General features: G+C 37.8%; 1 protein-coding gene across 2 annotated transcripts; it reads left to right on the forward strand.

Annotated features, from left to right (window-relative positions):
- On the forward strand, positions 1 to 24,781 carry prdm2b (PR domain containing 2, with ZNF domain b). Of its 2 annotated transcripts, XM_051122006.1 has the most exons (9): positions 1 to 211; positions 5,858 to 5,923; positions 6,078 to 6,200; positions 6,739 to 6,842; positions 8,569 to 8,721; positions 11,701 to 11,827; positions 13,934 to 14,047; positions 15,871 to 20,504; positions 20,899 to 24,781. In XM_051122006.1, exons 3-9 carry the CDS (start codon positions 6,086 to 6,088, stop codon positions 20,923 to 20,925), a joined length of 5,274 nt encoding a protein of 1,757 aa, XP_050977963.1. In that variant the 5' UTR covers positions 1 to 211; positions 5,858 to 5,923; positions 6,078 to 6,085; the 3' UTR covers positions 20,926 to 24,781. The 2 variants fall into 2 exon arrangements, with proteins under 2 accessions (XP_050977963.1, XP_050977964.1); XM_051122007.1 differs by lacking the exons at positions 1 to 211; positions 5,858 to 5,923; positions 6,078 to 6,200; positions 6,739 to 6,842; positions 8,569 to 8,721 and having other exon boundaries at positions 11,745 to 11,827; positions 13,938 to 14,047.
- Positions 24,782 to 26,086: the final 1,305 nt, after the last annotated feature.

The raw sequence follows: 26,086 nt of genomic DNA on the forward strand, positions 1-26,086 counted from the left end.
ATTAAATGAGCTGATTTGTGGTGGTCCAGGTTTCGCCAGTTTTACTTTCACCAATGGCCCATCGTGATGGTCGTGTGCCTCTCCCAAATCTGCGACCCGACCGACCAGTTACATTGGGGAAGCTCTATAAGCTCTAGTCTCCATCCGCCATTTTCAGCACATTGGAAAGCAGGTAGACCCAAAACTACACAGTGCCGGTAAAAAACAACAGGTAAGTGTTCAAGAACACCATGCTCACGTTTTTATTTCAATCAAGCCTTAGCAACGCTGCACTGAATGCCTTGGAAGGCAGGAGGACACCTTGCTTGGAGTGAGTTGCAGCGGGTTTGTGCACTTATGAGTGCTCGGATTGATGATAACAATAAAATCTGTTTGCTCTGCCAATCCACAAAGCAACTCGAGGGCTCTGGTGAAACATTTAGAAGAACTTTTTCTCTCAGGGAAGATTCTTAAAGCGAAAACGCGACTATTAGAAGTGTGTTCAAAACGCGGTGTGTGTTTGTTTGCCTGAAAGTCGGAATACACAACCTGAGCAGCTTTACACGGGCTACTGGCTTAATTCACGATTTAACATCATCTGGTTTCCATGACAATATTTTAAGCACAAGGGATACACTTTACATCTATTTTGCATACAACGCGCACTTGTTTTGAGATTCATTTTATTCAGATTTATTATAATTACGTTGTGGGCATGTAAGTGCTATGTGTCTGTGCATCAAAATCCACCTCAAATGTCATATCGTAAGTTTATTCTGGTGTTTCTTTTAAGAATTTGGAAACTTTTTCGCTGTTAGTTCAACCATCTTCGGCTGTGGGTGCTGAAACGCCTTCTTTCTTTGTCCCACAGCCACCGTCTGTTATTAACAAAGATGACACCACAATGAAATACTTCTCATTCATCTCTGGATTTTGTTTATGCTTCTGCCTCGCCAACAATCTTTTGCGTATTCTTACATATGGTTTATGGAAAATCTGTTAAAATACTATTTTAAATATAGTAGGATAGTGCAGGGTGCACAGATGAAATAATTGGTAACTGCTGAGGTGAACTTAAAGGTGCACTTAGCAATTTTTGCTGATTAAAAAGTTGTGCATGTAAGAAAATTAACAGCGCCTTTGAGAAATATTAAAATTATGTATGTTCGCATGAGACCACTGAAATTGTCTCAGTTTTGTATGTTTTTTTACACAGAGCGGGTCGCACCCTCATGGATGCTGCCATTTTGGAATATGTTAAAGAGAGAGTTCAGCCAGAAATTAAAATTCTTTCATTAATTACTCGGCCTCATGTCTTTGAAACCTGTAAGTCCTTCGTTCATCTTCAGAACATAAATAAAGATATTTTTGATGAAATCCAAGAGTTCTTGGGTGAACTGTTCCTTTAAGAATAAGACATTTCTAAGCCATTATAATGGTATTTCACCATTTTATGATTTTTATTATTGTTTTATGTACTTGTTATAAGTTTCTGTGCAATTGCATTGCGTTTGGCGCAACGCTGTATCTTTTTATTTTGTTTTGCATATAAAATAATTTTAAAATAACAACAATCATAGGTTTACTATATATACAGTATATATATGAATTATGTAGTGCTTTGAGAAGCATATGTGACCCTGGACGACAAAACCAGCCATAAGGGTCGATTTTTCGAAATTGAGGTTTATACATCATTAGAAAGCTGAATATATAAGCTTTCCATTGATGTATGGTTTAAGACAGGACAATAATAGGCGGAGACACAACTATTTTAATATATGGAATCTGAGGGTGCCAAAAAATCAAAATACTGAGAAAATCACCTTTAGAGTTGTCCAAATGAAGTGCTTAGCAATGCTTATTACTAATCAAAAATTAAGTTTTGATATATTTTACAGTAGGAATTTTACAAAATATCTTCATGGAACATGATCTTTACTTAATTTCCTAATTATTTTTGGCATAAAATAAAAATCAATAATTTTGACCCATGCAATGTATTTTTAGCTATTGTTACAAATATACCCCAGCGACTTAAGACTGGTTTTGTGGTCCAGGGTCACATATATAACCAGTAGAAACAAGTAGAAACATATTAAGATTGAACATAGAGGAACAGGAACAAAACAAACTGTTTGCATTGCATTACTTAGTAAACAAACCTCATGCATCCAGGCCAGTGGGTGTCAGTATCAGTGTTGCCAAGTCCATGGTTTTCCCGCGGAATTTGGCTACTTTAATGCTGTTGCCGCGGGTTGTTTTTCACATCTGTGGGTTGAAGTGACCCCAATAATGTTATATAAGGCCCCTGGAATGCGAATTGTACCAGGGGAATCTCACTAAAAATGTGTATTTTACCCCCTCGAAATGCGATTGGACTAGTTTTTGGGTGGTTTTTTTTTTTTTTTTGAAAACCTGGCAACCCTGGTCAGTATAAAGTTTAAACCCACTGGTACATTTACATTGACATTTATGCATTTAGCAGATACTTTTATCCAAAGTGACTTGTAAAAGTGCCAACAATATTCAGTATTCAAAATATACAAAGCCAGGTTTATTTGACTACCCGATTAGGAAATATTAGGAGCCAGCTTTTATTCTTCATTAGAATAAAATGACTGAGTAGGGTTTAAAATTCTGGTGCCAAAAGTTATATAAGTTTTTTCATTATAAAGTTATTCCACACATTTATGAGACTATGACTTCAGAGGAGGTCACTGTTGCAGACTAATCATTTTTTACTGACAAGATAAAAGAATGAATCCTTAATGACTACACTACACTTGAGCGCAAAGACTATTACTGACTGAGAGAAGGGAACTTTCTGTGGCTGTGTGGCCACACATAGGCTTCTGCAAATTAGAAATCGCGTCTATTTTTATTCGCTACTGAGATGTAATGATGTCATGAATTATTTCTGCAAGCATCCATCCAAAGTGGGGGGAGTTTAAATTCAATGTTTTAATTTGATTCCAAATGTGTGTTTTAACACACTTGCTGTTGTGTCGTGTTGTGTTTGCATGCTCCCACCCATGTGAAAGTCAAAGGCAGCAGAAGCCGAGAATCTGTCTCCGACCTCCACGCTTATGTAACACTGTCACATCAGAGAGGCCCCTTGTGTGTCATGCTGTTTTCTCAATTTCCCCTTATTCTCTGTAGCTGTCATCCAAACCTGATGACAATGTTCTACTTACCGTCCTGTCAGCTTGGGTTATTGCTCTATTCTTATGCTATGAGAAGAATTCTGCAGACCCACAACAAACTGCATCATCATTTGTCTAAAACTGTAGGATTTGCACTTGTACGCCTGACTAAATAATAGGTTTTCCGAGGGCTATTTCTTAGGTGGTTGGATTAATTACATATGTGTAATGTCGGTGAGGCCCCGGGTAATGGATACTGTTTGTAGTCTAACCACACCTGTTAGATCATCGCCATATGTTGTGAAATACACCTGTCCACTTACTAAACATCTCAGATGCTAGAAAAGCAACTCGATCAGTTGAAGTATTTACTGTATGAATTATGTTGAACATGTTAATTAAAAACACTCACCCTTAAGTTTCTTGGGTGTGTATGCAGGGCTCAACGATAAGGGCCAGTGGTTCAAATTTTTACTTGCCCGGTCAAAAATGGTGGCCCTACCACAAAAAAATTAACTCATGTTATCTTTTAATAAGCTTATATGACATCAAAATTTAACATACCAAATAAAATTTTACAATTCTCGATTCCAATTTCGATACCACACCTAAACCTACTAGCCTAACTAAGTCCAAACATTATTTGTTTGCTCAATTTTTTTAAATTACTGTTAATGTTTTATAAAACTGAAAAGATGGTTTAGGGAAAAACAGCAGACAGACTGAAAGAACGCAAAGTCAGTCTTTGCCAGCAGGTGGCGCTTATGGGAGGAAAGTGATATTATGTTTCTATGGTTACAGCTGTAAGCAAAACAGCGCTGTGCTTATGAACTCTACTTTAAATACATCATACATGGGCAAATAAAAAGAAAACGCCATGTAAACTTTTTTTTAAAACAGTCTGTTCTCCTCACAGATACATTCACATAAACCACAGTTTCAATATTTATAGTTACCAATATTTCGCACATTGTGCACCGTGATCTTGGTGTGCCTGCTACAGTATTTTTATTTTCTTTGCGTTCATCTTCAGCGTCTCTGGCCTCTGTTAACGGATGTCTAAAGAGTTTGTAATATTTCTACAAACATGACATTTTGAAAGAAGATCAAAAGTTCTCTGCAAGCCCAGAACAAGAGTTGAAATATGTCTGGTGTTGTGCCCATTTTCGACCCCCGCCAAATTATTACCCCCTCTCGTTGAAATTGCTACCTGATTGCCTAATCCTAACCCCACCCCTAATCCTAACCCCTCCCCCACACCAATACTAGTGGGGTAGTAATCTTGCGGGGGTCAAAATTGGGCACAACACTGGTCGATCAGTGCATGTGTCTCAACTGTATAAATTAAGTGTGTATTGATCATTGTTAAAGCTACAAAACTGATACTTTTGTAGGCCATTTGTCCATCAGAGGCGCGATCGCTTAAAATTTCTAATTATCAAGGTTAAAAAACACGTGCAAATGATAAACTTTCGTGACGACGCGGCAGTAACCCGATCGGGCCAGTGACATATTCGTCAACTGTCCCGAGCGTCTTTCACGCTGGGCCCGGGACATCGGGCACTCCTTATTTTCGAGCCCTGATATGACTTTTTTTCTTTCAGAAAAATACAATTGGAGCTATATTCAAAAAATATCCTGCCCTTTCCAAGCTTTATAATGCAAGTGAATGGGTGTTGAAATTTTTAAGTCCAATAAAGTGTATCCATCCATCATAAAAAGTGCTCCACACAGCTCCAGGAGTTAATAAAGGCCTTCTGAAGCAAATCGATGCGTTTGTGTAAGAAAAATGTCCATATTTAAAACTTTATAAACCATAATCCCTAGCTTCTGCTAACTGTCGTATACGCTTTCACGAGTGGCATTTTGGCAGATGACGTAGGATGTAGGCGTAGCGTAAGATCTGGTGAGAAGAGAGCAAAACAAAATACCAATCTCAATTTAGAGGTACAAAATGAGGATTTGTGATGAAAAATGTTGGAGGGTTTTGACATAAGCCAAGAGGAGACTGGTTTTACTTTGGCGTAAACAAAACTTGATTCTCGTGAGATTAGCATATTCTCACCAGAAGGCTAACGCTGCGTCCCACGTCATTCACTGGAACGCCAGTTAGCAGAAGCTAAATATTACAGTTTATAGTTTTAAATATGGATTTTTTGTACACAAACATGTCGATTTGCTTCAGAAGGCCTTTATTAACCGCCAGAGCTATGTGGAGTACTTTTTATGATGGATGGATGCACTTTATTGGACTTCAAATCTCAAAGAGCTTGGAAGAGCCAGAACATTTCTTAAAAAAATAACTTAAAATGATCATATTCATCTGAAAGGCTAAAGTCATATACACCTAGAATGGCTTGAGGGTGAGTAAATAGTGTAATTTTTAATTTTTTATGAATAGTCTTTTTTAGTATTCTCTGACGAATAGAAAGTTGAACAACGTTTATTTGAAATACAAATCTTTTGTAATTATTTAAAAGGTGTTACTTATTTCTTTCAAAAAAGACTCGCTGACCCCAAACAGTAGTGAGTGCAAATAAAAGAAAGGCAAATATCAGAGACTTTGAGTTTGCTGAAGGAGTATTTGCGGGTTTAAGCACACCTTCAAATGGTCTTTTCATACTTTCAGTCTTTGGGATTGCTTGAGAGCAAGTCCCATCCTGCATCATAAACATAGTGGATTATTTTATTCTACATGGTGAAAATAACTACTCCTGTTTTCTGTTTTACAGAATCCATGAAATAAGAAAAGTCTTAGGAGTCTCGAAGTTCAACTGAGTGTTAAATCCTTGGTGTAGGTACGGTGAAACAACTTATTTTTTAAATTTCATTTAAATGCTTTTTTCCCAGTAAAGTTCACACTTTTGCTTTAACAGCAGATACCCAGAGCACTGATTACGAGTGCAGTTAAGAAACGCATTGTAAACTCTAACCCCCTCTTTTTTTATTTAGAGGCTGTAATGGCTTTGCCTCAAGGAACATATGAAACCTTGGATGACATCCCAGCCCATGTGTGGAAGGGGCTGCCAAACAGCATGAAGCTGGGACCGTCAGCTGTCAACCCCAATCGCATTGGTGAGTAACAGCATGCTTGAGTATTTGTAAACGATTCTGTTAATGAGAAATCAAGTTCATTATTGCATTACTTTCTGCTTGATGAAAGCCTATACGTTCCAAATTTGTGACTTTGAAACACAATCAGTGAAATAAAACATTCAAATATGTACAAAGTTAACAGTTTGGCTCTTTTGATAGAACTCATGGTTTAGCTGGTCAGCATTGTGAAACACTGAGAATGTGAAAAAGTTGCAAACAGCATAACTGCAGTCTTATTTTGTTTGATGTTTGAAATGGAGAATGTGCAGTACACTGTGGTGGTGCCCTAGAAATATACAGATAAATGATTAATATCGAATATGCTTCAAAAATGGCTCTGTGAGAGAGTCTCCGGAGATCTTAAAGTGGCTCATTCTGATTGAGGATTCAGCTCAAAAGCCGTCAAGAGTTTTAAAAATATATATATACATGATGAATGAATGTAGAAGACAATACAATTTGTGTTTTCAATGTTTGCTCTCATAAGATTTCTCATGCTGTCCATGTCTCTTTACAGGGGTTTGGGCGTCTAGATTAATACCTAAAGGCAAAAGGTTTGGACCATTTGTAGGAGAACGAAAGAAGAGATCTCAAGTGACAAGCAATGTTTACATGTGGGAGGTATGTATTAGATAACACATAGAGGAAACTCTAGTTCTGCCTGACTAGAAGTCTGAATACACTGAAAACACAAAGCTGAAAACACATACACTACTGTTCAAACGTTTGGGGTCTGTATGATTTTTAATGTTTATGAAAGAAGTCGCTTATGCAACAACAAACCTGAATTTTCCGCAGGAGAAATATTTGTGGAGAAACCACTATACTATTTTTCATGATGAATGGATAAATATAAAAGATCAGCATTTATTTAAATATCTTTAATGTGTTGATCAATTTAATGTAAAAAATGTAAAAAAAAAAAAAAAAAACTTTGACCCCAAACTTTTAAACAATAGTGTAGGTTTTAGCAGTGGTCCTTAAAAGAGAAGTCCACATCCAGAACAACAATTCACAAATAATTTACTCACCCCCTTGTCATCCAAGATGTTCATGCCTTTCTGTCTTCAGCCGTAAAGAAATTATGGTTTTTGAGGAAAGCATTTCAGGATTTTTCTTCATATAATGGACTTCATTGGTGCCCCGAATTTGAACTTCCAAAATGTAGTTTAAATGCAGCTTCAAAGGACTCTAAATGATCCCAGCCGAGGAAGAAGGGTCTTATCTAAAACGATCGGTCTTTTTTTTTTTTTTTTTTTTTTTTAATAAAAATTTGTATACTTTTTAAGCACAAAAGCTTGTGTAGCACAGGCTCTGGGATGCACGTCCACAATGCTACGAATTAGTGATGGGTCCTTCTTGAACGTTTTGTTCATTTTGAATGTGACTCGGGAAGAACGAGTCGTCTCGGGGAGTGATTCATATAGTCATGCATGCGAAACATCCTGTTAGGTTCTGCACTGGAATTACTTCATCTGTTTCGAGTTTTTGTGTTTTTCGAGTTGTTCATTCATCTTATGGGGCTGTCACGTGATGGATCAACTCGACTAAAGACCCAGGTAAACAATGAATGAATCTTTTCTGTTTCTTATAGCATTATAGTTTTGTCTTGTTTATAGTGTGATCAACGTTTGTGTAAGCAGTAGATGTGTTTGGAAAGTAGCACGTAACATTTTAATTATATTTTGCTAAAATGAACGAAATGACTCAAAAAAAAAAAAAAAAAAAAAAAGATTTGTTCATTTTGCTGAACAAGACTCAAAGGTCTGAGTCGGAAAAATGATCCGAACTTTCCATCACTGCTACGAATCACATGCAAGTTCGTCTGTGTAGAGTATGGCGAAAAACTCCATCGTATTTTCTCCTACAACTTCAGAATCGTCCAACATCGCTGTAGCTTTTTGTTTGTAAACAGCATTTGACTTACTTGCACTTTCTTAGTCTTTGCACATTCGCTTTGTAAACACTGGGTCTGTAGTTGCGCCTAAGTTCTGCATGACCTTTCGACTTGATTCAATAGTACGTAGCGTCGTGGACGTGCATCCCAGAGTCTGTGCTACAGAAGCTTTTGTGCTTAAAAAGTAAACTAATTTTTATTTTCCAAAAAAATGGCCGATCATTTTGACCCTTCTTCCTCGGTTGGGATCATTTAGAGCCCTTTGAAGCTGCATTTAAACTACATTTTGGAAGTTCAAAATCGGGGCACCAATTAAGTCCATTATATGGAGAAAAATCCTGAAATGCTTTCCTCAAAAACCATAATTTCTTCACGTAAATTATTTGTGAATTGTTGTTCTGGAAGTGGAGTTCTCCTTTAATTAAATGCATATTGTGTCACTATCATTAGGTGTATTTTCCAGCCTGGGGGTGGATGTGTGTAGATGCCACAGATCCAATGAAAGGAAACTGGTTGCGGTATGTGAACTGGGCACGCTCTTCTCAAGAACAAAACCTCTTCCCACTGGAGATCAACCGAGCTATTTACTACAAAGTGTTAAGGGTAGGTAAACCTTTAAGATGTGCTAAATTGGTTTGAGTTTTACCATGTTAGGTTATGGAGGAGATATATGGTGGTGGGGGTAGTACTCTAGTAAATGGGTTTTTTAACTGTTTTATGTGGAGGAACTCCACAAAATAGTAATAATAATAAACAGTGCTGGGCAACGTTTAATCGTGATTAATTTGGATGCGATTAATCACATCCGAAATAAATTTTTTTTTGTACATAATTTATGTGTGCGTACTGTGTATATTTATTATGTATAATATAATACACACACAAGCATGTATATATTTGAGAAAAATGTTGTTTATAAATGAAATATATTTATAATCATATAAATTATATGAATATAAATGTATACATGTAAATACTTTAAAAAAAAAAAAAATTGTGTGTGTATATATATATATATAAATTTTTTTTTTAAAGTTTTTTTTTTTTTACTATATATGTGTGTCTTCATATATACATAATATACACAGTACACACACATATGTTTTATATATATATATATATATATATATATACAGGGGTTGGACAGTGAAACTGAAACACCTGGGTTTAGACCACAATTAGTATGCCGTTTGGCCTCCTTTTGCAGCCAATACAGCATTATTTCATCTTGGGAATGACAAATACAAGTCCTGCACAGTAGCCAGAAGGATTTTGAGCCATTCCTTTCGCAGAACAGTGGCCAGGTCACTATGTGATGTTGGTGTATGAAAACATTTCCTGACTCGCTCCTCCAAAACACCCCAAAGTGGCTCAATAATATTCAGATCTGGTGACTGTGCAGGCCATGGGAGATGTTTAACTTTACTTTCATGTTCATCAAATCACTCTTGTCACCAGTCTTGCTGTGTGTATTGGTGCATTATCATCCTAATACACGGCACCACCTTCAGGGTACAATGTTTGAGCTATTGGGTGCACAAAGTCAACCTTCACACTCTGCTCTTATTGGTGGAATGTGCGATCAGTAAAGACTGGCCACCAGGCTGCATAAATATAGCCATGAAACCTCCAACACTATATTGGCCAGTGTTTCAGTTTCATTGTCCAACCCCTATATATATATATATATATATAGTGTATATATAACTTTTATTTTGGATGCGATTTAATTGTGATTAATCATTGCCCAGCACTAAATATTTCCCTATTTAGGGGACACTTTTCCTAAAATATTAAGCAGCTGTTAAGCAGTGCCAGTAAGACTTTTTTTTTTTTTAAAAAAAAGGAAATCAATACCTTTATTCAGATGCATTAATTTAACAGTAAAAAATGTGACAGTAGCAACTTTCTATTTTTCAAAAAATCCTGAGAAATATATTTTTTTAACAAAAAAATATTAACACAACTGTTTTTTTAATGATGATAATAAGAAATAGTTCTAATTTCTAAAAGACCGTGTGACACTGGAGATGCTGAAAATTCAGCTTTGCATCGCAGGAATAAATTACATTTTAAAATCTATTTAAATAGAAAAAATATTTTCAATTGTAAATATGTGTCATTAATTTTTTTTAATGAACTCAAATGACTAAAGCCTTGGTAAGCATAAGATACTTCAATAAAAAACATAAAAAAAAAACATGTGAAATGATTAATTAATAACTTTTGACAGTATACTAAACCAAAGACTTTTTTTAAGGTAGCTGGTATTAACTTACTGGCATAGTTTTTTTTATCTACCACTATTAATATTAGATGTATAATGCATACTGTTTTCAGTTGCAGCAGTTCCTTATTTTGTGCTTTTCATAATAATTAAATGTTATTAAATATGAATGAGAATGTTGCTATTGAACTCCCACTGAGCAAGCAAGAGGCAACAAGTACAAACTGTTCTTGACAGTATGTGCATTGCAAGGGAGAATCCACTTATAGCCAATAATTTTATGTACACTTATATAAATTATAATTTTATATAAATTTATTTCTCACAGTTAAAAAGAGGCTGTTAGTAGAACAAATCTCATGATCGTATAGAGGGTTTGCACTTAACTCAGCATGGTCAAAAATGCAGCCATATTGGCGATACTCTGATGTAAACAACAGCACGGATTGCATGGTTATGTTCTACTGAATACATTGTTCTGCTCATTTATGCTGTCTAAACCATGGAAAAATGTGTAGAAGCTGCTAAATCATATATAGAAGGACTCAGTAAGTAGGAAAGAGTGCAATATTTTGATATTGAAGATACATTCAAGCAGTATTAATTAAGATATTAGTCTAATATTTCACCTACCTGACCGGAAATGATAAGAACAAACACGATTTGTTATAACTGTTGGCAGTGTACAGTACTCCATATGTTTTTCCCAGTCCGACCGATTAGTACAGCCTGAAACATGACAATATTTGACCATTTTCAGCAACAATATTTAGCTAAATATGCAAGTTTTGTTCGGTTCAGTGGCATTGTTTACTTTCAAGTGCTGCCAATATGGCCAAGTGCTGATGTGTTGTGAAAACACTCTATTGATTTTTTTTTTTTTTTAAATTGCTTTTAACTGAAATTTAACAGCAGCCCCCCTAGGGTCCCTGCCTCTATATACGTATGATAATAGAATAAATACTACAAAACTTCAATTTTAATTTTATTGATTTTTGTAAAGCAGTAGCCTAATATGTCTGGGACTAATACAGAATGATGAAAATCATTGCTGTGCTTCTGCATAAATGTATGCATATTAAACTTTTGTTAAATGTTTCTGAATTTACAAGTACAAATTAAAAATGTTTACTTTTTTACACTTGTGATAGTTGGTAGATGAACAAAGCATGTATAACGTCACTAAACGTGTTATAAAATTGCAGTTCCTTTAAATGAGCTGTCTGCTACTGCACCCTAGTTTGTTATGGGGGTCTGTTCCTAAATATCTAACAGACCGTCAAGGCCTAGATAGTGTTTCATCCTATGGCATGCCAAAAAGCTCGCCTCTGATTGGTCCGTCTACTCCCCGGCAGCCAATCGGACCGGACGAAGAACTTCTCGTGTGGTACAATGGGGAAGACAATCCTGAGATAGCAGCTGCATTAGAGGAAGAAAGAACTAGCAACCTGAGCAAGAAGAGTTCACCTAGAGCAAAGCGAGGTAAAATAAAAACACCGCTTGTTATTGCTTATACCTGGCTTTTTCTCTATAGAAATATCTAATTGGTGTCCGAAAACATATGTTTAGTATATTTGGATGCGTTCGCAGTCGCTAGCTGGAACTAGCATGTTAGCCACCTGGCTATTCGCCTATTTCCTACGAAGATTATTTACAAATAGAAATTAAGGATGATGTTCTGGTGTAACCAACTTTGTTATAAAAACAAAATCAGCTCGGGACAGAGTCAGAGTGCGGTGAAATTAACGTACTCCTCCTCATGTTGATAAACGGCTCGGTTAGCCGCCTTGCAGACTCGGACCCTATTCCAGTGTCTCAAAATCTAGTGAACTTCTCATCTAAAGAGCATTTTGAGCATCACGGACATGTTCGAGAGTTTGATTTAAAACGTTTGAACCCGCCTGTGATGGCCAAGCATGCTATCTAGACAGACAGCTCACTAGGTTTAGAAACACAACCCATGTCTGACAGAGATGACCTTCCAGACCCTCCTCGCAAAGCATTATGAATGAGACTAAATGAGCCATAAAGTAAACACACAGAGTTTAACCTCTAAAAACCTCTAGACGTAAGAGTCTGATTTGTTTGTCCATAGCACATTTGTTAGTGATTTGTCTGTGTTAAGTTTATTTGATACTTATAAGCTTGTATATAGTTTTATAGGAATTCATTTTACTATAAAATGTTGCACGAATATATATTTGAGTTTCAGTGTATGCATCTGGTCTGGATGTTCCTTGTAGACTGCTATTATAATGACTGAAAAGGATGACCTAAACGTGCTGTTGAGAAGAATTTGGAGTAAATGGTCATTTGACTTTCACCTGTTCAATGACAGTGCAGCAGCTAAATGCAGTTTCAAGTCAAGTCCAATTTTCTTTTTAAAAATACAGTTCTTAAAATATTTGCATGTTACTGATATCTAAAAGTTTGCTGTCACACATTGACATATTAAGTGTAAAATGTAAATTTTAAGTTGTGAAGCTTATTACAAAAAACCTCTCAACCCCTAACAAATTAAGACCGTTTGACAGTAAACATTTGAATGTCATTAACATGTTAACATTCTTGTTGTGTAAAGCGTGGTAAATGACTTTGTAAAAGTCTGCATGTGCATTAAAGGCATATTATCGTGTTTTGTGCATTGAAATGTGTAGTGAATTTTGTTGGAAACATTCATGGTTGTGTAGATGACAGTGTAATAGCATTTGAGGACAGAGTAGGAAATGGATTTGTGGGAAGGACTATTTGACAAGTATGGTCAGATGACCAAGTTAGTGACATGTGTTTGTTTTATGAATTGGGTTTTGTATAAGATGCTCCCAGATGACCTTGTCACAAGGACAGCAGCTGATAGCTGGTTGAGACAATATCTGTGAACCTTTGTGTACATGTGTATAGACACATATAAATGTAATTTGCATGCATTTATACGCCATTAAAGGGAAAGTCATTTTGTTGACTTTCTGTCTTCTGTGGAGCACAAAAGGAGATATTTTTAAGGCTGTTTCAATGTGTTTTTCTCCCTGCATATAACAAAAGTCTGTCTTGCTTCTGTGGAACACAAAATAAGTCATACAGGTTTGGAATGACGTGAGTGAGTAGATGATGACAGAATTTTCTGTTTTTGGTGAACTATTCTTTAAACTTAATAGTCAACTGCTATTCAGTAACAGTTACTGCCCTGTACAGTTATCATGCAATAATGTTGATGTAGATTTCAATTTTAGACATTAAATGTGTGCAAAACGAGCATTTCTTTGCCTGTCATGCACAGTGCTACAGTTACTGAGCAGTCAGTCTGGTTTTGTGGTGAGCTGCTAGTTTAGAAAAGAAGGCTGTGGTGTCCTTTTGTTTTGGATCTTGCAGGTGGGGCACTTTATTCTAGTTAACGTGCCAGATGTTCTTCCGAAACTTTGTGTTTTACAGGTTTCACTTTATATTTATTGCTACTTCTATGAAATATCACTAGATTTAGTTGTTGTAGGTTTTGACAGCCATGATATGAAACCTAAACTTAATTGCTTTTTGCTGGCTTGAAAGTTATCTATTTTTTCTTACTAAAAATAGATTTGTTTCTCCCTTAAGCAAGGAGGAAGCTGTCGGAAAAAGCCAGGCAGGCTGATTTGGGCGGATTCTGTGAACCGAAGAAATCGAGTGCCGCTGAACCCTCAATCACAGAGATGCGGGACTCGGAGGAAGGTAGGTTGTGCTCTTCATCAGCCCCTGGCAGAGATTGTGCTGTTCACAAGTATGTTTAGCTCAGTCGTAATATTTTTGTTATGGTTAACAGTAGGGCTGCAACCATCAATTATTTTGATAATCAGTAAACTTTTTTTAAAAAGACAAATTTCATTTATTATTCTATGTTTAAATGAAAAAGCATGTTTTTCTACATCCTGACCAAGGTTATCATTCTAAAATTGTGCAAACTGAAGATTGAGAACAGTGTTGAAAGCTATGATGTGTATTATTTGCAGAGGTTTAAATTATAAATACATAATAATAATAATAATAATAATAATGATAATAAAAAACTTATTAATGAAATTAATAAAATTAAACTTATAATATCATTACCAAAATATGATTGCATGTAGAATTTTAAATTTGAAAATTGTTTCTGTTTTACAATTATTGTGCTTTATTTTGCTGCTGTGCTCTGTTAAACTTAAGTGTGGATGAGCTTTAAACAGAGACTTCTTTGATTTGTATATCTAAATTTCTAAAATTTATATGAAAGGATATAACCATAAAATGTAAGTTATGTACAGAGTAAAATATGTCTCAAGCACACACAAGCAACTAAAATGGAAAGCCACGTTAAAGGAGTAGTTTATTTCAAGAACAAAAATTTACAGATAATTTACTCACCTCCTGTTCTTCCGAGATGTTCATGTCTTTCTTTCTTTAGTTGATAAGAAATTGTTTCTTGAGGAAAACATTTCAGGATTTTTCTCCATATATAGTGGACTTCAATAGTGCCCCCAAGTTTGAACTTCCAAAAGGCAGTTTAAATTTAGCTTCAAAGAGCTCTAAACAATCCCAGCCAGGGATCTAGCAAAACGGTCTGTCATTTTCGAAACAAACTGACAATTTATATACTTTTAGCCTCAAACGCTCATCTTGTCTAGCTCTGCGTTAACTGTTTTTACCGGTTCAAGGCAGTTAGGGTATGTTGAAAAACTCCCATCTCGTTTTCTTCCCCAACTTCAAAATCATCCTACATCGTTGCAGAAATACCGACCCAGTGTTCACAAAGTGAACATGCAAAGAAACCCCCCCAAAATGGGAAGAAGAAAACAAAATGGGAGTTTGTTTGACATTCCCTAACTGTATTGACCCGGATTACATAGACTACGCAACTGAGTAAGTTAAGTGGTTAAATGTACTTACACCTCGGCTTGTATGCTTTAATGATGCAAGATTAACATAAACACAGCCCACTGTGAACATTCTTGTAATTTGCTTCAACCTTTTCGAACTTTATGAATGATTATTTTAAGTTTAAGTGGTGGGTGTAAGGAACTGGAAGCAAGCAGAATACTACTGTTTCTAAAGCACACAGTGCCATCTGCTGTTAAAAACTAAGCTCAGAACTCGATTTGAGAATCGTACTGCATTCAGAAAATCGCTGAGTCGATCCATGAATCAATTTATTGTGACGCCCCTACCATTAACCTAAATGCTTATGGATTTGTTTGAAACACAGATAAGTCATTCTTTATTGAAACAGGGTGTACACATTTCCTGCACTGTGATCTCAGTTATTTTCAGATGTATTTTGTCTGTCCAAATGCATTTTTCACTTCTGTGAAGAGACATCATTTGTGAAGGTTTTTATGCACAGCACACAAACCTGACTAAACAAAAATTAAATTAGTTTTGAATCATTTCTCTACCAATTTAATGCATTAGTTCCAGCCCTGGATGTAGTGTTAGTGTAACAGAATTATGTCTATATTAATGATTTTCAACTTCACTAGTGATTTGTAAATTTTATATATATTTTTCTTGTAATTCAGGGCTTAATGGTGAGGAAGGACCCTCTTCACCTTCAGAGTTGCAACAGGAGAATGCAGCTTCCCAGTCGTCCTCTACGGAAAATGAAAACCCTGTCCAGTCTCATACAACAGACATGAACCAGAGGGAAGGATCGGATGGGGAAAATGCAGACGATGATGGACAGCTGCAGCAGCCACAGTTAATTCAGAGCCCACAGCACCCCTCTGAGGCAGAATCAGTTGATGGGAATGAAAAATCTCTCCTGCATTTACATTCGGGCAGCCCTGCAGAAGAAAGCTCTGAGAGCCCGCTGTGTGATACGGAGTGTATATCTTCTTTAGCAAATCCTGAGTTAGAGGCAGAGGGGGATTTTGAGGATGACCCTCAAGGAGAAACATATCCCTGTCAGCACTGCGAGCGCCATTTCTCCACCAAACAGGGCCTGGAGCGCCACACTCACATTCACACTACTTCAAACCATCAAACTCATACATTTAAGTGCCGGTACTGCGCCAAGCCCTTTGGCTCTCAGGTAGGCAGGCGCAGACATGAACGCAGACATGAAAACGGGAGTAAAACTTTAAATAGGCCCGGATCACTTAGCGGAACTTCGTTCCTCCACAGTCCTACGGCACCCAGTGATTCTGCTACCTCTGGCAGTGCATCCTCTCCAAGCCATTCAGTTGTTATGAACACACAGAATGGTCCACCTCAGCAAACCTCCGACAGTTTGAAAAAAGAGCCTGGTGCTGAATTTGACCGACCTTTTATATTGGATGAAAGTGGGGAGTCAAAAGAGCTTCATCCTTGCAAGTACTGTAACAAGGCTTTTGGCACACACACCAACATGCGCAGACACCAGCGCAGAATCCACGAGCGGCATCTAATGCCGAAAGGTGTGCGTCGGAAAGGTATGCTCCTGCAGGATGGCTCTTCCCAACAGCAGCAGCATGAACAAGGTCAGCCTGTTTCACTCCAGGAAGAGTCACCAAGTGCCAGTCCACCACCAATTTACGTGCCCAGTGTGGAGACCGAGGATGAGGGAGAAAGAGAGGAGTGTATGGTTGATATCTCTAACAACATTTCTGAAAATCTCAGCCATTACATTGATGGAAAGATCCCATCTACAAGCACAGTGAGCAACTGTGAGGTCATTGAGGTTGATTCAAGCACTGCAGCGTTGTTTGGCCTTGATGCTCTCTTACTTAGTCCAAAACAAGTTACTCACACTCTTAAAGTTGAAACACGGACTTGTCCAGTCAAAGAAGTTTCATGCGTAGCTCAGACAGCTGCTAAAAGACGAACTGCTACACCACCAATGCTGCCTGCTGTGAAAATGGAAACCGAAACGGCATCCTCCTCTTCCTCCCTGTCCTCCCCTTCCTCTCAGTCCTCATTGTTGGTAGGAAACATTTTCTCCCAGTCAACTGAAACGTTAGCTTTTCAGAAGGAGAAAACAGTTTATCTCTCTCCGAAACTCAAACAACTACTACAGGCCCCGGACGGACAGAAACCAGCCATAGGTCTAATTACAGATAGCCATAGATTGACCACCCCGCTTTCCGTAACTTCACTGCCTGCTGTCCAAGGAAAGTTTAAAAGAAGAACTGCCTCCCCTCCCACAACTTCACAGAGTAGCCCGCCACAAAAAACTGAAAGCGTAATCTCTGCAACTGGAGGTTCATGTTCTCTGAAAGTGCCAAAGATTGAAAGCCATTGCATGGCGCAGTCCTGGAATTTGTCTAGCCAAGATCATGGGGACGCCGTTAGCCTAACAGGAAAAGACTGGTCTCCTTCAAGAAGCGGGGGGAATTCTTGCAATCAGCAGCCGCTTGACCTTTCGAGTTCCTTCACTAAAAAAGACAATAGTGTAAGCAAAGGCTCTGGAGAGGCTGTGCTTGACTTGAGTATGAGCCGTAAAAGTCCTGTCGATCATGAAGCAAAGACAAGCTCAGCCACACTTATGCCACATGTGAAAAGAAAGAAACCCAATACCAGCATTTTAGAGAAAGTCTTAATGAATGAGTATGCTGGCTTAAACTCACCTGGGGATGAAGGATCCAACCCTGTTGGAAGCCCTGACGCTCTTTCGTCTTCTGAGAGTGCCACAGGTGTTGGCCCTTCTAGTCCCGGATCAGGATCAGAGCGCCTTCCTTGTGAATCAACCTCTCCTCCCTCTCTGACCCCTATGACTATTAATCCATCCTCTCCATCTTCATCTAGTATAGCATCATCTACACCCCCTCCTCCAGTCTTACCCACTATCCCATCACCTCCACCTTTATCATCGCCTCATTTTCGGATGTCAGATGCTTCATCACCTGCTCCGTTTCCTGTGTTGTCCCCTAAAATGTCCCCCAAGGCAGATGATAGTTTAGAGGAAGCTTTGGATTCGTCTGCTTTAACAGAATCATGCCATGATGCATTAAATTCCATTGTTAATGAATCAGACCAAACTGCTGAGCAGTTAGACCCTGCGATTTCTCCACTGCCTCAGGATGCGAAAAGACATTGTACAGCAGATTCATCTTCAAAGTCGGAAACACTACTTGAGGGCTCAACCCATGATTCTAAGCCTCAGTTTTTACAAAATGCAGATCAAGCAGGTTCTTCTCACCTAAAGTGGGATACTGCTTCTGAAACCAGCCAAAGCCATTCCTGTGAAGGAACTCCCCCTCAAGACCTCAATAATAAAACAGAAGGCAGACACAAATCAAAGTCTTCTCTTTCTACAGTACAATCAGCTCCTAAAAAGGAATCATCCTCTCTGACATTCCTCAGTGAATTGCATTCTCCTCAGAAGAGTTCAGTGGCTGATGAAAAGTTGTTTGTAGAGGATACAGGGAAAACAGAGGGTCCGGTTGATATAACCGCAAATGGGAGCAACGCTTCACCTGGTTCTCCACCCAGAAGTTCTGATGAATTTGAGACACCAGAGCGGGAGACTTTTGTCAAGAATTTTGTGTGCAATGTCTGCAAAGAGCCATTTCGCTCCATCAAAGACCTTAGTGGCCATATAATAGAGCATGCGTCAGAGTGGCCTTTTAAGTGCGAGTTTTGCGTGCAGTTATTCGGTAACGCCACTGCGCTCCTCGAGCACCGCTCCTCTCTCCATGGTGTGGGAAGAATTTATATTTGCTCCATTTGCTCAAAGGAGTTTGCCTTCCTCTGCAATCTCCAGCAACATCAAAGTGACCTACATCCAAGTCAGAGTTGCACTCACACTGCCGTCGAAAACGGGAAGCTCAGACCTCAGAATTACACGGATCCTGCCTACGCAAATGTGGAGAAAGACACCGTTCTTGACTCAATTGCTGGAGCTACCTCTGAGGATTCTTCTGAGGAGCGCAACAGTGACACTAAAAAGGTGGATGAGGAGGAAAACGGCCATGAGGACCCTACAGAAGAACTATACACTACAATAAAGATTATGGCATCTGAGGCGGGTAAACCAAAAGGTCCAGATGTACGGCTTGGCATTAATCAACACTACCCCAGCTTTAAGCCTCCACCTTTCCCGTACCACAACCGAACACCCGATGGCTCGGTTGCTTCCGCCACTCATTTCACCACACACAACATCCCCCAAACATTTAGCACTGCAATCCGGTGTACCAAATGTGGAAACAGCTTTGACAACATGCCTGAGTTGCATAAACACATATTAGTTTGTGCTAATGCTAGTGATAAAAGGCGCTACACCCCTAAGAAGAATCCAATTCCTCTTAAACAGGTTGTGAAACAGTCTCCAAATGGTCTTCTTACCACCACAGGAGCTTCTTCTGGGCTGAATGCTTTCCGCAGGATGGGTCAACCAAAAAGGCTCAACTTTAACCAAGATATAACCTCCAAAGCAAAGTTATCAGCCCTAAATAAGAAGAAAAACCAGCTTGTCCAGAAAGCCATATCCCAGAAGAACAAGTCTGCTGCCTTTGTAAAGAAACCGACAACCCGGGTAAAGGAAGAGGAGACTCATAAGGTCCATGCATGTCCATACTGTAGTCGAGAGTTCACATACCCAGCCAGCCTCAATAAGCACATCGCTTGCAGCTGTCCACAAAGACCTGTTGCCAAGAAGTTGAAAAAAGGAGCACTGATGCCTCAAGACAAAAACAGGAGTCTCCGAAGTCGAGCCACTGACTCTGAAATCAAACAAGAACCAGTTTCTGGACCAAGTGCAAAGCCCTTGGGGAAGACCAGAGCCCGGAGCTCTGAGCCAGTTGAGAGTGAAGCTCCGCCAGCAAGTAAAGGAAAAGCACCTCAGGTACGTACAAAGAGGCTAACCTCGAATGCAGACAACACAGCGCCACAAGCTAAGAAAAGCAAAAAGAGCATTGAGCCATTGACTTCCATAACTCCTGCACTTACTGATGACTCTTCGACACGACAGCCATCTAAAATGCAACGATCTAAGGAGGTGGTTGTTAAAAAGGAGGTTGTTGTTAAAAAGGAGGTGGTTGTCAAAAAGGAGGTTGTTGTCAAAAAGGAGGCTGGTGTGAAACAGACGCAGTCTAAGAAAGAGGAACGTTTTTCGACAAGGACACGGGAGAGAAAAGGTGGGCCGGTGACACGCAGTGTACAGATGGCTAGTACTTCAGCTCCTTTGGAAGTGAAGACTGAAGACCTCCCAAATCATGAACCGGGACAGTCTGAGGTAATGTAAAATTTCACTGCTAACATTAAAGGGATAGTTTCTGTCATTATGTCATTTCAAACCCGCAAGACCTTCGTTCATCTTCGGAGCACAAATTAAGAGATTTTTGATGAAATTTGAGAGCTTTCTGACCCTGCATAGACATCAACGCAACTTCCATGTTCAAGGCCCAGAAAGGTAGTAAGGACAGTGGTTCAACCGTAATTTTATGAAGCTACGAGAACGCTTTTTGTGGACAAAGAAAACAAATAAGAAAGCTGTCAGATTTCATCAAAAATATCTTAATTTGTGTGCCGAAGATGAACAAAGTTCTTACGGGTTCCTTTAACATAATACATGTTTTAAGTTACATTTGTAGTTGTGTTTGATTTCAACATGTTTTTCGCCAATTTAGGATTCTCCATTGAAGCTAGCCAGGTAGAACACCACAGTCTCCAAAGGATTTCTTTAGTCGACGTCTGGAAGGGAAACTTCTTTCAACTAAATTGGATTAACTTGATCACAGCCTGAATGTTCAGGGGGACCAGGAGTTATCTCCCTGCTCATGTTTTGCGTTGGCCCATTGGAAGTATCTTCTCAGTGCACTTTTATAAATAAGCCTTTAACCCCCTTCCCCCAAAACAGACTGAAGAAAATAATAAATAAATAAATCTCTATCAAGCATAATGTTACTTGATTTATAAATGTTGACCTTCTGGTTTTGTTTAGGTATTGCAAGAGGCAATCATTCAACCGTTTCTCTTTCATAGACTAATTCACCCCGTTTAATTCGTGAGGTTTTCGGATCCAGTGGTCTCCTAATGCATGTGCTTCTGTATACAGTATGATTGGACTGATCCTCTCTTCATGACTGTACTCCATTTTGACCTGCTCCTCTTTTACTGAGAAATTATTTGAAGAGTATATATGTATATTTAAGTAAATGTAATCCTTCACAGGGAATGTTTATCATACTGAGGCTCTCACCTGAGAGGCTTTTTTTGTTTTTACTTCGTTGTTGATGTTTTTGTTTATTTGGACAGTTAATGAATTGAGCTGTTTGATACAGTCAGAGTGAGCAGGAGAAAAAAAAAAAGTTTGCTGTATGTAAAAGGTATTTGACCTTCACCTAAACCAGCCAAAACCGTAAGCCATTTTTTCTTTTCTCTGTACCTTTTGTAATCTACAGCAGGGCTGCTGGCCATTAAAATTACACTAAAACTACATCTGGGAATGACAAGCTCTCTTCTGCACTTGCATGAAAATGAATTGATAGCTGTAAGTGCCATTATTACAACCCAAATTATGTAATTGTTTGCCTATTAGTGATCTGGTCAATCAGGTTACTCGTTTCTGAAGAAAAGCACTTTATTTAGGCTAATTTGCCTTTTATGGATATCTCAAAGTTTGAGGTGATTTTACAATATGTGATGACACCTGCTTGAAAACTGTATAAAAACAGCATTAATTTTCACTGGTATGTTATAAGCACGTATGTCATAGCTTGAGGCAACCTCAGAAATTTGCTTCCAGTCTATTAAGACCTAGTTAATGTCGCATTATTAGTATAATAATTAGCTGTATTGCCATGATGCCACCACAAGCACTCAGTTTCTTTAGTAACCAAGCATTACACAAAGGTTTTGTTTTTAGCATTTCTCATTTTTATAAAATGGATAAGGCCTCTGCTTTAATAGAACACCAACTGGACTCAAAATCCTTAGTGGTCTACCTCCTGGCAAGCTTTGAACTGATGCGTTTTCTGCCTTTGGACAGCGTAATCCCTCTTACTCCTAAGCCTGTCTCTGCCGTGTCATTTCCACTTTACAACCTGGACAATGAGGACAGGGATCTCAACAAGATCGGAATGCTTGAAATGTTTTTAAGCAAGGAACTTGAAACGATACTTCTTTTTCTTTACAGAAATTTCATCTTGCAGTATGTCTTTGCTGTCCTGCATTGATATATTTTTGGGAATGAAATGTTGACTGTGTTTTGTGATTATGAGTAATAACCTTCACAAATGTAAAATGCATTGTTCTAATTGATATATTAAATTGTTTTTTTTCAGTGTATTTTTGATTTTAGCTTTTAGTTTAACACTAGGTATTACTTTGAAGTGAAGTGGGAGAGAGAGAGAAGGGGGTGGGATCGGGAGCTGGGTTTCGAACTCGGGACGCCCGTGGTGCAATGGCGCTGTATGTCGGCGCGCTGCGCACAAGGCTGTCGGCGCCAACACAATGAATTCTGTAATTGGGCAAGTGAACGTACTGTGAACGGCCATTAACAGAAGCCAGAGACGTTGAAGAGGAGCACAAAGAGGAGGAAATACTGTAGCAGGCAGATCAAGCTCACTGTTCACCATGCGCGAAATATCCACCTTATTTTGTGGTAAGAGCGGGTGTGGCCGTTTGTACGTTTTATGGGCCTGGCTTCTGGTCCCATCTGCGTCAAGCTATTTTTAGCTGTACCTAGCAGCTGCCTGATATTGCAAATTGGTGTCTTACAGTATTATTTTAACATATTAATTACAAACACTGGTTTGTAGCGCAAACAGTTCTATCATTTACTGCACGTGAACTGGGAGTCTGGCCCATAGGCTAGGACAGGAAGAAAATTATAAATGCTAAACTGGGGGTCTTATATGAATGTATTTCTGAGGGGAACTGACTTTCTTCAGAAAAGTTTGGATAGTATTTTCTTTTCATCTTACCTCCTTATAATGCATATTAATGTGGTGTTTAACCATCAAAGACCCAAATATAGAAAAAAATGCAAAAAATTCTTTGACCTTTAAAATGTAGGAGGCCTCTAATGCAGAAATAAATGGGTTTATACATTTTTGACATTTAGTGAGTTTTTAGAAAAATGTAATATTGCAACATTGGGCTCTTGGGGTTGCAGAATTTCTGTTGTTTTACTCACTATCTGAGGTTCATTTGCAAGGGTGTAATGCTTCTTTAACCTTTTATCAGTGGCCTATGTGAATGTGTACAATAATAATACAATAAGACATTTTTATGAACAATTAATTTGTTATATGCTCAGATTATATTTACAGAACCTAAATGAAAACTTCGCATAAAAACTAATTACTTGTATCGGAGTCAATGTCAAAGTCACTGTTCCCATTTTGGACAGCAACAGTTATATCAAACACATATAATGAGACTGTCTTTCCTGGCTGATGGCATTCTGAAATAGAAAAAAAAAATGATTATTTTCTATGCTAAATCATTTCAATGCAAATCAAGCCCAATCAAACTTGCACCTTGTAAAGAATTCACCCATTCCACAGAATTCACACATTACTGTCTGATAGTTTATTGTGCCCTTACTTATCATGCTAATAACACTGAACCCCTACCTGTCCCTCATGCAGCGTGGGCAAACAAACAAAGCCCACAAAAAAAGACATCAGGACCAGTTAAGTATAGGGGAGCGCGAGGCACAACTTAACACTTTTTGAATCTCTCAGTTTGTGTAAATCCACGTGGGGATCAGAGTATAATTTTTTATCCACGTTAATTTCACACTTGTCTAGTACAAGTATGTAGCCTTGTATCTTAATTACAGTGTGTACGTTTTTCGATATTTACCTCTAAAGAAAGGAAGTGAAAAGTGACAATATGCCCCGTATGTGGGGTACATTGTAACATTTGAGGGGCACGACCCTGATCGCAAAACACAGATACAGTCAGTGTTGGGGAGTAACTAGTTACATGTAATGGAATTACGTAATTTAATTACAAAATAAATGTAATTGTAATTAGTTACAGTTACTGAGAAAAATGTGTCATTAAATTAGTTACTTTTGAAAAATGCCAGTGTTTACAAAGGGGATTACATCTGATTTTTTTTCACACCCCCACCCCCACTCACAGATTTAATTGACTTCTTTCATAAATTGCATTGACTGCTCTAAAATGAGACACCAATGTTTCAGGAGTTTAGAACACAGAATAGGACACATGCTTATTCGATAACTATTTTATTTCCTATTTGGGTTTATGCATAAATTTTATTTTTTAAGATTGTTTTTTCCAAGACATTGTTAGATGCTAGTGTTTTCTGTCATAACATTTGATTTCAAACCCAGTATCATAGCTATTAAACTATTTCTTGTTATGATGTTATTCATGTTATGATCTTATTATGACATATAGCGCAACTGCGCTCACGGTGACCCCAGTTCGATTCCCGTCTCCAGGTTCTTTGCGGATCCCGCTCCCCTCTCTCCTCCCAGCTCTTTCCCGTCATCTCTCTACTGTCTTATCACAATAAAAGGCATAAAAGCCCCTCAAAAAAAGTAACAAAAAAAAAAAAAAAAAAAAAACAATAAATAAATAAAATTCTGAATTTGTGGTGGCTGTGCTTTAAATTTAATTATTACACAGCTCAGGCTCATTGGGGGCAACTTAAGTCATAATTTTTCTTGGCGGAAGCTTTGCGTTTGGTTACCTAATAAATATTAAAGCTTAATTCAATATTATGTGGACAGTTTCTTAATTCTGTCATCCTGGTATCGTGAATGCCCTGTTGTTTCATACAAACGCAGCTGCTGGCATTTTTTTTGTACACTGTAATGGGTTATAAAAGAACTAACAAACTATTACTGCTACTTAAGTATTTATGTGGTGAAATGTTGTGTAAGAAAACTGGCATGACTGCAGTGTATCCATAAAATGTCTAGTTTGAACTTGCCATTTGCTAGCAACTGATTACTTCATGGAAGCTTCAAATATTTCAACTCAGATCAGTGTTTCGTGTCTAATTATTTTGACACAAAACATCTAAATAATCTATCAAGCAGCTGTGTAATAAGTGAGATCATGTACATTCAGCCAGTTGTTATTACAAAATAAAGATGTATATTATCCCTTACTTATTATAATCTTAATTCAAATGATAAAGTCTGACAGTAATCAGTGTTGAGTGCTACTGGAAGGTTTAATTCTGCCTGGTTTAAATGTTTCAAAATTATTAACAGTTGAAAATATTAGAAAAGTAATCAAAAAGTAATTAAAAGTAATGTTACATTATTTTAATAAAGTAATTGAAAAGTTCACTACTTATTACATTTTAAATCAAGTAATCTGTAACCTATTACATTTACTAAGTAACCTTCCCAACACTGGATACAGTATAGTTTTACAGTATAACAATGGGTGCAAATAGATGAAACACATTTAGACATTCAGAAAAACACCCCCCTCCTTCCAAACACAGCTCTAATAGAACACGAGACACATAAACGGGCCAAAATGCTTTACTTTTCTTAAAATAATAAGATTGTCAGTCTTTTTCGCCTGTTTCTTGTGGTTTCTTTTTAAAATCCATCAAAGTAAATAGTGAAAATTACATCGCTAATGTCATATAATAGCGTAGTTTAATATAACGGGGCAGATTGTAACGCAGTGTTACAACGTTCCCCATCCGCGCGATTGGAACTGGTTAGTGTCTTCTGCTGTTTTGCCAAGCATTAATAAACTATGTGAACTAATAAAAAACCGATTGGAGATTAAAATAATAGCAGATTTGTCTTATTTTAAACTAAAAACTGAGATAAAAAATTTACTTAAGCCAAAAATTTAATGTGGTAA

Source organism: Labeo rohita, chromosome 11 (assembly GCF_022985175.1).
Source record: "Labeo rohita strain BAU-BD-2019 chromosome 11, IGBB_LRoh.1.0, whole genome shotgun sequence".
In the NCBI taxonomy this organism is placed as follows: Eukaryota; Metazoa; Chordata; class Actinopteri; order Cypriniformes; family Cyprinidae; genus Labeo; species Labeo rohita.

What these genes read in the sequence shown, in the direction of transcription:
- prdm2b (XM_051122006.1), top strand. Translation starts at nt 6,086, where the DNA reads ATGGCTTTGCCTCAAGGAACATATGAAACCTTGGATGACATCCCAGCC. An exon ending in GCAATGTTTACATGTGGGAG is followed by an intron (nt 6,843 to 8,568) that starts GTATGTATTAGA and finishes CACTATCATTAG; the next exon opens with GTGTATTTTCCAGCCTGGGG. An exon ending in TTCACCTAGAGCAAAGCGAG is followed by an intron (nt 11,828 to 13,933) that starts GTAAAATAAAAA and finishes TTCTCCCTTAAG; the next exon opens with CAAGGAGGAAGCTGTCGGAA.